The sequence below is a fragment of the Coenobita brevimanus genome, chromosome 20 (genome assembly GCF_032717465.1).
Source record: "Coenobita brevimanus isolate Jiangsu-jjx chromosome 20, ASM3271746v2, whole genome shotgun sequence".
In the NCBI taxonomy this organism is placed as follows: domain Eukaryota; kingdom Metazoa; phylum Arthropoda; class Malacostraca; order Decapoda; family Coenobitidae; genus Coenobita; species Coenobita brevimanus.
In genome coordinates, this window is record NC_136973.1 from 475,001 (window position 1) to 490,169 (window position 15,169).

Consider the following 15,169-nt stretch of genomic DNA (forward strand, 5'->3'; position numbering starts at 1 on the left):
TTTTAGTAGTAGTAGTAGTAGCAGTGGTAGTAAGGTAGTAGTAGTAGTAGTAGCAATAACATAACATTTATCAAGGTTAAAAATCACAGGGCTGGAACCATGAAACCACTGCCAACTGCGTGCCGTAATGTGGGATGCAGGCTAATCACATTTAGTAATAACATGTGATCCATTTTTCCCCTTACTCTTTCCTCCAGTAACACCAAAAATTCTGTCCCTACTCAGTAACGACCAATTTTCTCACGGCATATCCACTACTATCCCATTCTTTTAAATACTCCTAAATATCTCTCCTCCCCCCTCTTTCTCGGTCTCCCTCTCCTCCTCTCAGTAACCTCACGGCTCTAGCAATACAGGTAATTAAGAACACCTGAGTCTATATATATTTCCCATTCATAGCTTAATTACTGGCAAATATATAGCTATTTATGTACAGAGATTCTATCAGTTTTAGGCAACCCATATTTCTCCCTGTTACATACTCCACTACTCTTTCTCTCTCTCCCTCTCTCTCTCTCTCTCTCTCTCTCTCTCTCTCTCTCTCTCTCTCTCTCTCTCTCTCTCGCATACCTGCCTAGCCTACCTTCCCTTTAAGATTGTGTAAGATAGATCCTTCCCCCACTCTGTCTCTATCCACTCTAACACACACACACACACACACACACACACATATACATACACACACACACACGATTTAGTTTTAGGGAAATTACAATAAAACTTACAACCCGATACACCACAGCAATAAGATATGAGAGAGAGAGAGAGAGAGAGAGAGAGAGAGAGAGAGAGAGAGAGAGAGAGAGAGAGAGAGAGAGAGAACAATCAGCAAAAAACCTATTGATCTTTACGAGTTCATTTTATAGGGAAAAAGAATGGTCCCTTGGCTCTCTCTCTCTCTCTCTCTCTCTCTCTCTCTCCACACACACTCAAAACCCCATTACGCACTCAATCTTGCCTCCATCTTACTAATGCACGCAATTCCCGTTTTCTTTAGGCGCTTCTGGGGGCTCGGTAACTTACATATTTTTCCTGAAGTCCTGAAAGCCCTTTGAATTGTTGCGTTGCTTATATGGATTAGTTTTGAGTGTGTGTGTGTGTGTGTGTGTGTGTGTGTGTGTGTGTGTGTGTGTGAGACAGACAGACAGACAGACAGACAGAGAATTAACTTCATTTCAGTTCTCTTCCATTTTCCTTCCTGACACACGCGCACCAAAATTTACGAGAGAGAGAGAGAGAGAGAGAGAGAGTGCTTGCTTTTTTATTTTTACACTAAAAAACAACCTCCTCTCTCTCTCTCTCTCTCTCTCTCTCTCTCTCTCTCTCTCTCTCTTCTCTCAGACTTAATCTACCATCCAAACCATTACGAAGGCGGAGAAAATAAAGGTAGCTCACATTTTTCCGTCCACTCACATTCCCTTTTCTTCACTACTTCATCTGTCTGTCAAGAAATTGAGTTTTTTTTTTTTTTCTAATTGACTCGGGGAAAAAATGTGCTGTGTTTAGACGGACTTGGAAATCCCATGTGTGTGTGTGTGTGTGTGTGTGTGTGTGTGTGTGTGTGTGTGTGTGTGTGTGTGTGTGTGTGTGTGTGTGTGTGTGTGTGTGTGTGTGTGTTTTGAGCTTTCACTTTGTCTTTAGTACAAGTCCACCCTTCAACACTCAAACTGTCGATATCCACAATATTTAACCATCTACACACCTATCTGTTTAAGACTATATCTACCTATCTTCCCATCCATCTATCTATCTATCTACCTGTCTATCTATCTATAGCAAGACGTCTTAATCCTGGATAGGAGGCACAAGTTAATCGCTTCCACATCCCCTCGTCCTACGCCATTAGACTGCCTTTTCTCGAACTCATTTCACTTTTCTTCCATGTACCTCACCACCTCATCCCTCCATCCCTTCCTCAGTCTCACCTTCCCCCTCTGTCGCTCCATTTCCATTCATCTAGCTATCTTTCTTTTCTCCAGCTACCCATCTAATCCCTAATCTACCCTTCCAGGTGAACTGAACGAGCGCTTCGAGGCCATAGAACAGAAAATGGATGAACAATTCCGTGTTCTTCAGACAATGGTGATGACGCTTGAAGAACAGCTAAGACAACAAGACAACAGTATCAAGAAAAACCATGCTAAGTTGAGAAAAACTCTCAGGGCTTTAAGGTGAGAGAGAGAGAGAGAGAGAGAGAGAGAGAGAGAGAGAGAGAGAGAGAGATGCAGGCGTTATGTATTTTTTATTTGTTTATATATTTTCCCTTCTTTCTTTGCCCGACTCGAACCTTTATTGTTTTCTATTTTTTTCTCTCTCCTCAGGCCAGAAACAGGAGGCGAAGGGGGGGCACTGGACCCCCACTCGACCGACTACCTACCAGGGGGGGATGAGGAGGAATATGAATACCACTACGACACTGGTAGAGAGGTGAGAGTATGAGTATCAGCATAGTAAGAATATGAGGAGTATGAGTATCAGTATGACACTAGTAAAGAGGTATATGTATCACTGTCAGTAAGATCGTGGGTAAAACTATACTTCATTCACCTTGACTTGGCAGAGATTTCGTCCTCTTGCAGTTTATTCCAAGTGACTCATTGGCAAACTCAGACAATTGTATACTACGGCTCCACAATTTCTCCAAAGCACTTCTTCATGACTAGCACCATCTGGTATTAATCTCTTACTATAGCTCAGTGCTCAAGATCGAGATATACCAATTTTATGCTAAGTTTAAGCGAACAGAGCATAATTTCCCTGTACATTTAACCAACGTGTACAAGAAAAGGATAGAAAATAGAAGTCTCCACCTACCGGCAGGAAAAAGATGGAAACACACCGTAACAGCAGCAAAGAACAATGACGTTGGGAATTTTTCCGTGTAAGAGGAGGAGAAGGAAAAAGGATGAGAGGAGGGGAAGGAGTAAAAAAAAAAAAAGGTAGGAAGAGGAAGGAAGAAGAGAAAAAGAACGAGTGTATGGAAATATGTAGGAGAGAGACAGACAGACAGACAGACATACAGAGAGGGGGGGGGGAACAATATTGGAGAGCTATGCAATGATGCGAAATGATGAGGCATGGGCACAACACCGAAAAACACGAGAGAGAGAGAGAGAGAGAGAGGGAGAAGGGGGGAAGGGGGGAGAAGGGGTAAAATGCACGCACTCTTTGGGAACTTTGGCTGAAAAGTTAAAATGGGTTGCCTAATTTTCCCCCTCTCACTCCCCTCCCTGACCCTCATTTCTCTCTCTCTCTCTCTCTCTCTCTCTCTCTCTCTCTCTCTCTCTCTCTCTCTCTCTCTCTCTCTCCACGTGTTACATTAATAACATTTGGTAACATTCCTCCTCATATCTCTCTCCTAAGTGACCCCTCTTTCGTTTTCTATCAGTAACACATTTTCTCTTGTACAACTTTTGAGGAGCAACATAGCTAGAAGAGTCGGAGGAGTATTATCTCTCTCTCTCTCTCTCTCTCTCTCTCTCTCCTCTCAGTTCACTACTCCCATACACACTAATTAATTCATCCATTTTTATTACCTTAAGATCAAACTGAATCTCATTTCTTTTCGATCAAATTTCTTTTTCAGTTTCGAGTTTTTGAAAATATAATCCTTTTGAAAACCAATGAAATCATCATATAAATGACTTTAGTAATCTAACCTATCTGCCCATCTGTCCATTTATCTATCCATCTATCTATCTATCTTGCTATCTGTCTGTTTGCCTATCTGTCAGTATATTTGTCCACAGTGTCTGTCTCTATGTATGCATGTAAATATATGCGTATCCATGTATTTATGCATGTAGGCACACATCTATTCATCTATCTACCTATCTGGCCCCGTTTATCTATCTATCTATCTGTATGTCTGTCTGTATCTATATATATCTGTACTATCTACCTATTTAACCATCTGTCTAATTTATCTATCTATATATCTATATGTATACCAACCTAACTACGAATTTGCCTGTTTCTATACACCATCCATCCATCCAATAACTACCAATCCTTCCATCTCCTCCCCTTAACCTTTCATCTCTCATCCCCTCAACAGGACAGCGTCAGCCCGCGTCTAACAGAGATCCAACGGTACAACTCAACGATGCACCAACAGGAGGATGGCAAACGGGTCTTCACGTATTATTGGAGAATAGGAGACATAGAGCATAAGATGGAGAACTGGGGGGGTCGGCGCTCCCTACGATCCAGCAGCTTTTACATCTTCCAGGGCGGCTACAGGATGTATATGAGGATATTCCCTAACCAGAGAGGAGAGAGCTTCTATATACATGTTGGACTGACGCAGGGTGAGAGAGAGAGAGAGAGAGAGAGAGAGAGAGAGAGACATAACGTACATACATGCAGTTACGTACATAAATATATACCCCACACAAAGATAGAAATACGAGTCCATAAGATAAAGAAGGTACACGACATACGAATATAACGGTACACACAACATACATACATTATGGTACACACAAACTATACGCATGTACGCATAATAGGACCCAGGAAAGTAAGGTGTTCATGGTATCAAAACAACAGACCAGAACCCAAGGGGGGCCAGAGAATAAACAGGTTATTAGTATCAAGTAAATATTCCTCAGTATTATTTAACTATATAAATCCACCGGGTATCGTCAAAATTATTACTGTTTTACGGGGAAAGGAATCAGGCCATTAACGACACAACCCGACCCTGCCCCTTTTTTATTGTTCACAGCTGTACATAGATAGATAGATAGGTAGATAGATACGGACATTCACGTACACAAATTCTGGGTATCTGAGAGTGGTTAATCACATAATATGGGTCAAATAAAAATATGTGGAAAATTTATTTAATAAGACTACCGTGCCACAGGCTGCCCCCTACAAACTACAATAATTATTAAAACTAGACACAAGATATTCATCCCTTCTCCTCTCCTCCACAGGTGACTACGACAACACCTTAGACTGGCCATTCCGTCTCAGGCATCGAGTTCAAGTTCTCGACCACGGTCCCTCCCCACAGGACCTAAGCAGCCGAATTTGGGACCCCACGCAGCTGTGCTCTGCGTGGCACTGGAGGCGGCCTGACTCTGGGGATAACTATGAGTGTGTGGGATTGGGATTCGCCAAGGATACGTTGATGTCCAGGGGATTTATCAATAGGGATTCCGTGGTGATAAAGCTGACGGTTTTCTTGACGGAGTAACAGACGACTGAGGAACAAAGGGGAAAAAACGAGGAAAGCTGACAGAAAGAGAGCCGAAAGGGGAAGGCTGACAGAAGGAGAGAGGAAGTGCGAAGGATTAGTGCAAATAGACGAAAAAAGAAACAGAAAAGCATGATAACTTCGCGACTAAAGAAAGAATTATAAATGATGCGCTGGAAGGAAAGAGTTAGAAAATTTACGGTAAGAAGAAGAGGGAGGAAGCAGACAAAATAACACAGAAAGAAGGGAAACAATTGGCAGAAAAAGACAAAGAAGACAGACGAGATGAAGATGGATACAGCTGATAAAGAGAAAGGAGACAGAAGAAAGGATTGGGAAAAGTTGACAGAAGGAAGAAAGTAGATGAAGGCTGGCAGAAAAAGAGAGACCAAGATACAGTGGCAGCTAAAGAATGAACTGATGACATATTGGAATGGAAAATAAGGAAATTGACGAGAAAGTAATGAAAAGGGAGAGATCTAACAGAAAGAAGAAAGGGTACTATTGGCAAAAAGGAAAGATGAAATATTATGAGGGAAAAAATTGACAGAAGAAAAAATTAATGGTGATGACTTGTAGAAAAGAAGAGAGAGGAGGGGAGGAGGATGAAGGTGGCATATCGACATATCACAAATAGAAACGAAAAGAAGCAGACATACACATAGTGAGAACTGGAGAGAAACTACGAGTAATAAGTGAAAGAAGAAATAAGTAATAACTAAGGAAGAGGGGGAGGTGTAATGACAAAGTAGTAGTAGTAGTAGTAGTAGTAGTAGTAACATACTAATAATAATAATAATAATAATAATTAGAGGGGCACTCAGTGGAGCGCATCTCTCCGACAAGAGCATCGTAATTTCCACACTACACTTCATAATGGGTTAGGTTTTTCTCATCACTGATTAGGGTTTCACAAGAAATATTTTCTGGATCCAGAATCTGTAATATGATCCACATCGATCCCAAAAGTTAATCGATTGTTCCCTGGGACATGGGCTATCTACCCATTAACTTTGATCCAAATCTCTCTTTTAGTTTTTGAGTAATCCTGCTGTCAAAAAAATAAACAAAAACAAACAGATGGAAACATACTCTCCTTGTCGGAGAGACTGATAACAATAATAATAATTTTAATATTACTAATGGTTTTACGATCATTATTTAGTTCGAAGTTTCGCTTCTAACATAATAATAATAACAATAATAGCCAATACTATGTACCTAGTTATATCATAGTACTACAATAATGAAGTAGGTGATGATTTTGCTATTTTCTATGATCCACTATAATCTACCAGTTACTTTAATACATTGTCAATTTGTAATTATTTTTTACATTTCCTGAGTTGTTTTTTGACCCCTTCATATGGCGAGGAGCTTTGTCATTTTTGCTGTTACAAGTTTTCTCTTTTTCATCTTAGAAGACTGTCTTGAGAGTGACGACATCTTCTAATCCATTAAAGTTTCAATTTTTTTTTCCTCTAAAATTAAATAAGGTCATTTGTAGGCTGCAAGACTGAAAAAGAAAGTGATGTCGTAGTGAAGGGGATGACAATTCACTGTACGGATTTAGTGTGAAAAATAAATGGATTTGTTTTATATATAAGCTGAAATAAAGCTGAGGCTGATGTTTTTGGTTATTGCCCTCAGTGAATGATTTGTTAGAGAGAGAGAGAGAGAGAGAGAGAGAGAGAATGACAGACAAGCACAGACAACACTCCACAACCGACCAATCAGCACATTCGTACCCTCACATTCATTCAGCACCGAAGAAAGCTCCATCCCATTCTCGGTCGAACAGCGCAAAACCAAAAAATAAAAGAAACCCCCATAATAGAAATCCAGGACAAAAAGAGGAAAATCCATCAATAATATACCACCACCCGCGCCTAAAAGAACGTGTGGTGCCGAAAGGGAAGAATGGATCACAACAGCAACAATGGAGGACCTTCCCACGATGGAAATGACTTTGAAGATGCCGTTATTAAAGCTGTTGGTTGATTACTCTCTGTCTACCTATCTATCTGCCTATGCATCTATCTATCTGTGTCTATCTTATTCCCCACTGGTATTTGACTTTCTACTTACCTTTTCGTATCAGTCTATTTACGAAGCTACATAAAGCCTGACACCTTTTTTCAAGACCAACCAGCACGTGGAGGAGCTCAGCATCCATTCACTCGATGTAGTGACACATATAGGTGAATACACAAAGTAAAAAAAACAAATTTTTTCTTAACGTTGGGTGGTAACCATATAACAAAATGACGCCCGGTGGTATAGTGGGATAAGGTGCTCTAGTTGGATGGGGCATGTAAAGGCTTACATGTAAAGAGTGGTTGGAGTTTTTTGTTCGTGCAATGCCACTCAAGGACGAGAGAGGCTGGTCAGGACTGAGAAGCCAAGGCCAGTACCCCTATATCCCTGATGAGGAAAAAGGATTGACTGATGGCTACTTGCGTGGAACTCTTTATTTTTCGCCTCATTTTTTTTTTCTTGTTTATTTCCTGCCTCTCCAGTCAGTTCCTTATCATCAAATGGCTTCCATGAATTACTGAAGAATGGTGCAGATGTATGCATGCGTGCGTGCGTGCGTGCGTGCATGTGTGTGTGTGTGTGTGTGTGTGTGTGTGTGTGTGTGTGTGTGTGTATGTGTGTGTGTGTGTACTCTGCTTACGGCCTTTGAAGCTTATTTACTAGGCTATGTGATGACAACTGCAACTGATGATAAAATAATTTCTTCATGCATAATTCTACCTTTCTTTTTTTTTCTGAAATAGCGTCTCTTTGATAAATTATTCGACTGAGTAGCTTTTGATATTTTCAGGAGACACTAATCTGCCCAATAGGTTTCAGTTCCCCCCTAATATCAGTATCTGTTTATGTGTCTATCTATCATTCTGCCTGTGTCTATCTAGCGGTATCTGTCTGTTTGTCTATAAATCTATCTGTCTGTGCCTGCTTGCCAGTCTTTTTCCTTTTCTTTTTTTTTGTCGTTCTGTCTGTCTCTATCTGCCTGTCTGCTTACCCATTTCTATATACTTGTTATCTATCTACTTGTCTTTGTATTTGTCTATCTAACTGTCTATCTGTCTATCTCTCTTTACGTGATTACCAATATTTATCATACATTAACATACGATATTCTTATAGATACGAGAAACAAACCAAATCAATCATAACTCAGATCAAACTATCTCCAGACTCACCTCTCCATCTTGCTGTCTCTATGCATCGCGTCCTCTCACTCCATCTCCTGACTGCCACTCCGTTGTCCTGTTATCCTTCTGTTATCTGTTTTACGGAGTTAAGGCAGCTCGATTCCAATATCCCGCAACACAATATGCCACCAAAAGCATCCACTTTCTCAAAACGTCTCAGAATAGTACTTTCACTTTCAAAACAACACAGCGTTTTGCGAAGAGAATTCAGGCGGTCTTGGTTCCAATATTCTGCTTCACAACATATTTCCAAATCATCTAAGTTTCTTTTTCAAAACAACATATATTCTGTCTCAAGGTACAACAGTTTCAAAACAAATTAGGCTTTGGGAAGAAGTTCAGGCAGCCTTGGCTCCAATGCTTCACTTCAAAACACACTACCAATATAATCAGTATTTCAGAACAACATAATATTCGTCTCAGACCCATTATACTTACTTTCACACAACTAGCTTAAAAACTGAGTTAATTCAGTCCTGGTTCCTTTAGTCCTGCTCACAACGCGCCATTAAAACATCCACTTTCTCTTTTCATTGCAAAAATATTCTGTCTCAGAAGACATTACGTTCACTTTCAACACAACACAGGGTTTGTAAAGGAGTTCAGGCAATCTGGCTTCCAATATTTCGCCTCGCAACACATTAACAGCGCGTAACACCAAGAAATCCCGGAAATATATGCAACACTCCCTCACTTATATGACCCGCGCTCTCCATCACTGCCATAAACAGTTAAACACACTGCGTTCGTCAGGGCTCCGACGAGGAACTTCGGGCCATCGCTAATACCCCTCATTTAACTCATATCCATTTCTGTTTATTTCACGTTAATATTAATCTTTTATGTAATATGTGCACTCCATATCTATCCCAAGATAATATAAATAACGTAGAGAGTATTAAGATGTAATATGTCAACTAAATCGCTTAGGAAAAGTGTTAAGAGAACATCCGGTAAGGCCCGATTCTAAAGCAGCGGATCTTAAGTCTTCGTGGGTGAAACCAAAATGATTCGTTTCTACAGGCTCTTCCCTCTCTCTCTCTCTCTCTCTCTCTCTCTCTCTCTCTCTCACACACACACACACACACACACACACACACACACATATACACGTCACTAAGATGCTGTCCGCACCAGACTGAATTTACCGCCACAAAGACTTCGCTTATTCTCGCTGTCTTTCGCTCCTAACGTGAAATCTCGAGAAGCGGGAAATCTGAGCTAAAATTCAAAACAAATTATATTATTCCTAAAATTAAAATGCAGTTAATTGTACGCTCCCTTTCTTCGGCTGTTAGATGTAAACATATTTTTCTGGTTTATTTTCGTGTGTTTTTCTTCATAATTGACCTTTTATTTACTTGCAAAGATAAAGGTCAAGGAGATATGATGCTCAGGATGTGGTCGTGGTGGTAGTAGCGATGATGATGATGATGATAATGATGATGATATTGTTACCGACGACGACGACGACGATAATGGTGATGATGACGATGATGATCAAAGATGATGATGATGATGTACCGTAACTGCACATTACAAATCCAAATCACAAATCTATAACATTCCACGTATTTCTGCATTCAAAAATTTTTCACGCATTAATAAAGAAGGCAGCAAAAAAAAAAAAATAGTAAAAAAAGTCATACAGCATGGATTTCCAGCTGTCGAAATTGAAAATACCAAGAATACTTTTGCATCCAGCTGTGAATTCCCCGTGAGATATTACCCTCTTATATTTACGTTTAGATATTTATCGATATTTCCAGGCTGTCTACTGTTGTATAATATTTACGAGATAGGGCAGAACAGGAGGGGGGGGGAAACTTTGAAAATATTACTTGGCTTATTGAATTCATGATTTTTTAGAGAGAGTGAGAGAGAGTACTGCTGACAGCTTTACTCCCAATGCCTTCATGGGGTGGCACTTTTACAACAGGGCGGCGGCACTGTTGCTCTGTTATACAAACGTCCCTCAACTCTCTCTCATCCCGTGAAAAGGAATATGGTGGACTGATGGAAGATAGCTTTAACCTGAGGCTCACAACAGCCACCATTACACCACCACAACCACACGATCAGGCTACCACCGCTACCAAATAACTGCTACCACAACTACTATAACCACCACACCACAACTATGACCACACAACCACGACCTTCACAATCACCACTACCACCACCACACAAATCACAGCCACCACTACCAAACCACAACCACCACCACCAAACCAGTCACCACCACTAAACCACAACCACCACTACCAAACCACAACCACCACTACCAAACCACAACCACCACGACCAAACTACAATCAACACCACCAAACCACAACCACATCTCCACTTCCCTACCACCCCCACAAGCCAGCACCATCACATCAAATACCGCCTAACGAACTACCACTACAACCACCACAATTACACCCCACTTCCCTACCACCCCCACCCACCACAACCACTGCCGCGCAACCACCACCACCACCACGCCAATCAAACACACTAAAAATCACAAATGGACACAATTTCAGAGGGACAGATGGAGAATTGAATTTCGACAAATATGATACAGTGAAGACTGATTTATGCCTTTTAAAGTATAATTAATTTCTTCTTGTTTTTCTTTTCATTTAGTGAGGAAGATGATGATTTTCTTCAGACATATTGTGTGTGTGTGTGTGTGTGTGTGTGTGTGTGTGTGTGTGTGTGTGTGCTGAAGTAAAAAATAGCCTCTAATAGCTGTCCTCGTTAATTCCACACCACACGGTACCACATCACCATCTCCCCTACTCTACCACACCACACCACCTCACACTCCACACTCCGACCTCACCCCACCACATCATCACACTTTAACCCTACCACACCACACCACACCACACCACACCACACCACACCACACAACCACATTCTACCCCCACCACACCATACTTCCAGTCATAGCACATCACACCCTACCACATCACACCATAGCATCTCACTCACCTCACCATTCCCTTACTCTCAGCACCAGACCACCATCTACCCCACACTTCTGCACCACAACACACCACACACCAGCCACACCACACCACCATTTCAAAGATTTCCTCCCACTTTGATGTCTGGAAAATCGATAGTTTCTTTATTAAACTGGAGAAGGTGTGGGTGCTGACTGGGTAGGTTCCTGTGTCCCAGTGAAGGAAGAAAGGAAGGAAGAAAATAAGGAAGAAAGGAAGAGAGGAAGGGAGGGAGGGACGGAGGGAGGGAGGGAGTAAAGAAGGGAAAATAAAAGGGTGAGAAGGAGAAAAGGAAGGAAAGATTTGAAAGAGGGAGACAGAGTTAAGGGAGAAAAATGGGAGGAAATGAGGGTGTGAGTGAAGAAGGGAAAGGAAGGGACATGGAATGTGTGTGTGTGTGTGTGTGTGTGTGTGTGTGTGTGTGTGTGTGTGTGTGTGTGTGAGAGAGAGAGAGAGAGAGAGAGAGAGAGTCATTTTATCATCGCTAAGTCTCTCGCAAGGAGGATTAAGAACTGTCTAGGTGAGAGGAAGAGTATGTTATCATTCTCTCTCTCTCTCCCTCTCTCTTTTTTTTTTTTTTTTTTTTTTTTGGTGTGTGTGTTGCGGGGACGGCTCACTCAGTTTTCTCAGTTTTTATCCTGCATCATTTATTCATTTCCTACACCAGCCGGCACACCCACGCCCACACCAACAGGCTGAGCCGTCCCAACAACGTATAACATATTACCAGGTGAGTTTCTAGCGAAGTGCTATTTACGGATTATCCTGTATTTAAAAATCACTGTCTATCTGCCTATCTATTCATCTACTTATCTATCTATCTGTCTGTCTGTCTTAAAGCAAGACGCTGAATCCCGGAAATGTGTGTGTGTGTGTGTGTGTGTGTGTGTGTGTGTGTGTGTGTGTGTGTGTGTGTTTATCTATCTATCTGTCTGTCTTAAGGCAAGACGCTGAATCCCGGAAATGTGTGTGTGTGTGTGTGTGTGTGTGTGTGTGTGTGTGTATTCATGATATGCATAACGTAGATTGAGAATTTACATAAATATTACAAATCGCGGCACCAAAAATACAAGTTATGCATAATCTTTCAGTCTGCTATGTGCATATTAATAGGGGCGTTTGTCGGGGAAGTAGATAGATAAATAGATCGATAGACAGAGAGATAGTAGATAGACAGACAGGCATAGATAGCAGACAGATAAATATATAGATAAATACATACATTCATGCATATGTAGTGTACATGAGCAAATAGACTGCTTATAGAAGAACTTGTTTATTAAAGCCACAAACTTCACTACAAGAGACATAATAATAATAATCAATGAAGAGGGCCAATCGAATCTTAGCCTAGCCACCAAAACTTCATCTGCTAGGTTCTGCATGAGAGTGGTACATTGATGGAAAGAGGCAGAATGTTGTGGTAATGCTGAGTGGGAGAGAGACAGGTCAGGGCTTGAATTCTTGACATCTCCAACGCTTCGGGCTAAACAGAACCCATCTTCAAAGAGAGGGAACAAGAAGCGAAAGATCTGGGACACTTAAACCCCTGGAAACTCCCTCAGATCTCACTTCTTATCCAGTCTCTCTGAAAATGGGTTCTGTTTAGCCCGAAACGATGGAGAAAATACAGAACTGAGGCTCTAATCTTTGTCTCTCTCCCACCCATCATTTCCACTCGACGCAATGGACATCTACAAGGAGGAGTGGCGAAATAGGTGGGATCGAGACTACGAAACGTGTCCAGAAATGTGCTGAGGAAACGGGTTGATCACAAGATGAACTGTATCCTTATCTGTCTACTGTGTCTGTCTGCCAACGTATTTGTCTATCTATCTATCTACATGTTTTTCTGTCTGTCTACTTGTCTTTCTGTCTCTCAGTCTATATAAATCGGTGCTTTAAACTAGAAGTCTTGTATGGTACGTAGGAGTATACCTATTATGCTCTCTCTCTCTCTCTCTCTCTCTCTCTCATAGAAGAATCCTCTCTCTTAGAAGAATCCCAACTAATACGATTCGCTGAGTTGTAATCAGAAAAGATCTACCAGATAATAAGAGAGAGAGTGAGAGAGAGAGAGAGAGAGGGGGGGGGAAGTTGCTGAAAGAGTAGATTAGCCTTTAAGATTAGGGGTACGGGGAGAGGTACGGGAGAGAAAGAGAGCACTGGAGAGTGGGAGAGCGAAGGGAAGGGGAGAGAGACGGGAGAGAGAGGAGGGAGAGCGTTCAGGAGAGAAAGAGGAAAAGGAGAGGGAATGGAATGAACGGAGAGAGAGAGAGAGATAACCAAAAACAGAAAGCAACTACACAAAAGGTAAAAAAAAAAAATCATATTCCTAAAAACAAGAACAAAATGAAATCCACAAAAGGAGAAAAAATTGAAAAAAATCCTACAAAAAATTATTCTGTTTCTTCCAGACATAGAAAAACATAAAAAAAATACTCTAGGCAGTTTCACCTAAGAGGGACAAAACTCCTCGTGTCCTTATCAATTCAGTTATCATTACTGGTGGCATTAACGTCATTATCTGGCTTGTTATCGTTATCATTATTAGCGAATTATTGGTCGTTATGCGTATAAGTGGCGTAATGAAAGAGAAGGGAGGAGAGGGAAATGGGAGGGGAGAAGGGGAAGGGAAGGGAGAGGGGGGAAAGAAGGCGGGGAATAGGGGAGGGGGAAGTGAGGGGGAGGGGGAAGCAGAGGAGAAAGGGGAGAGGGGAAGGGGGAGAAGGCGGGGGAATGAGGACAGAGTTTACTTATGGTGCAGTATAAGGGTATTAGTATCTCTCTCTCTCTCTCTCTCTCTCTCTCTCTCTCCTCTTAATATATTCATTCATTCTCTCTCTCTTGTCTTAGCCTCCCCCATCTTACTGAGACCATAACTTCTCATTCTCTCTCCCTGGTTCTCTCCCTTCCTCATTTTCTCATTGTCTCTCCTCTTCTCTCTCCTTTCTTTCTCGATCCTTTGTTGTTTCTCTCCCTCCTTCTTCCTTTCTTTCTCTCTCTGTCTCTCTTTCTCTTTCCCTGCCTCTCTTTCTTCCATTCTTCATTTTTTTTTCTCTTATTCCCTCTCTTTCTTCTCGTTTCCTCATTACCTCTACCTCACCCGTCTCTCTCTCTCTCTCTCTCTCTCTCTCTCTCTTTCCTGTGAGTGGTCGAAAATTATACACTGATTGAATATAAACCACAGGGAAACAAGAGAGAGAGAGGGAGAGAGAAAGAGAGAGAGAGAGACGAACCTCCAACCTGGACTTTCCACGCAAATATAACCTTTCATTTTTTCAGCATCAGTCTGTCTCTGACGCCTCTATGCTCAGTTAATTCCAGTCTTAATGTTATTCTTGCATGCTCGTTGAAGGGATAATGAGCTAGCTTTATCTGAGCTATCTCTAATTCTTCATGACCTGTGTGCGTTGTGCATCTCTGTAATTGCATCTCTGTAATTCTGTGTAGGAAAATGTGTGTGTGTGTTTCCTCTGTCTGTCCATCTGTCTGTCTGTCTGTCTGTCTGTCTGTCTGTCTCTCTCTCTCTCTCTCTCTCTCTCTCTCTCTCTCTCTCTCTCTCTCGCTGTTTTACCTCCTGGCCTCTAGCTTCTCATTAAGAGCTTTTATTAAATTGTTAACCCCCCCCTCTCTCTCTCTCTCTCTCTCTCTCTCTATATATATATATATATATATATATATATATATATATATATATATATATATATATATACCTAACTCCCACCCATCCAGAGAGAGAG

General features: G+C 41.4%; 1 protein-coding gene across 1 annotated transcript in view; it reads left to right on the forward strand.

Moving 5' to 3' along the window:
* LOC145391863 (uncharacterized) overlaps positions 1–5,206 on the forward strand; it is an 11,484-nt gene extending 6,278 nt beyond the window's left edge. Inside the window, exons 3-6 of the mRNA XM_080266350.1 lie at positions 2,012–2,171; positions 2,322–2,427; positions 4,058–4,310; positions 4,944–5,206. Coding sequence (XP_080122476.1) covers positions 2,012–2,171; positions 2,322–2,427; positions 4,058–4,310; positions 4,944–5,206 — 782 coding nt within the window. The remainder of the gene's footprint in view (positions 1–2,011; positions 2,172–2,321; positions 2,428–4,057; positions 4,311–4,943) is intronic.
* The last annotated feature ends 9,963 nt before the right edge of the window (positions 5,207–15,169 follow it).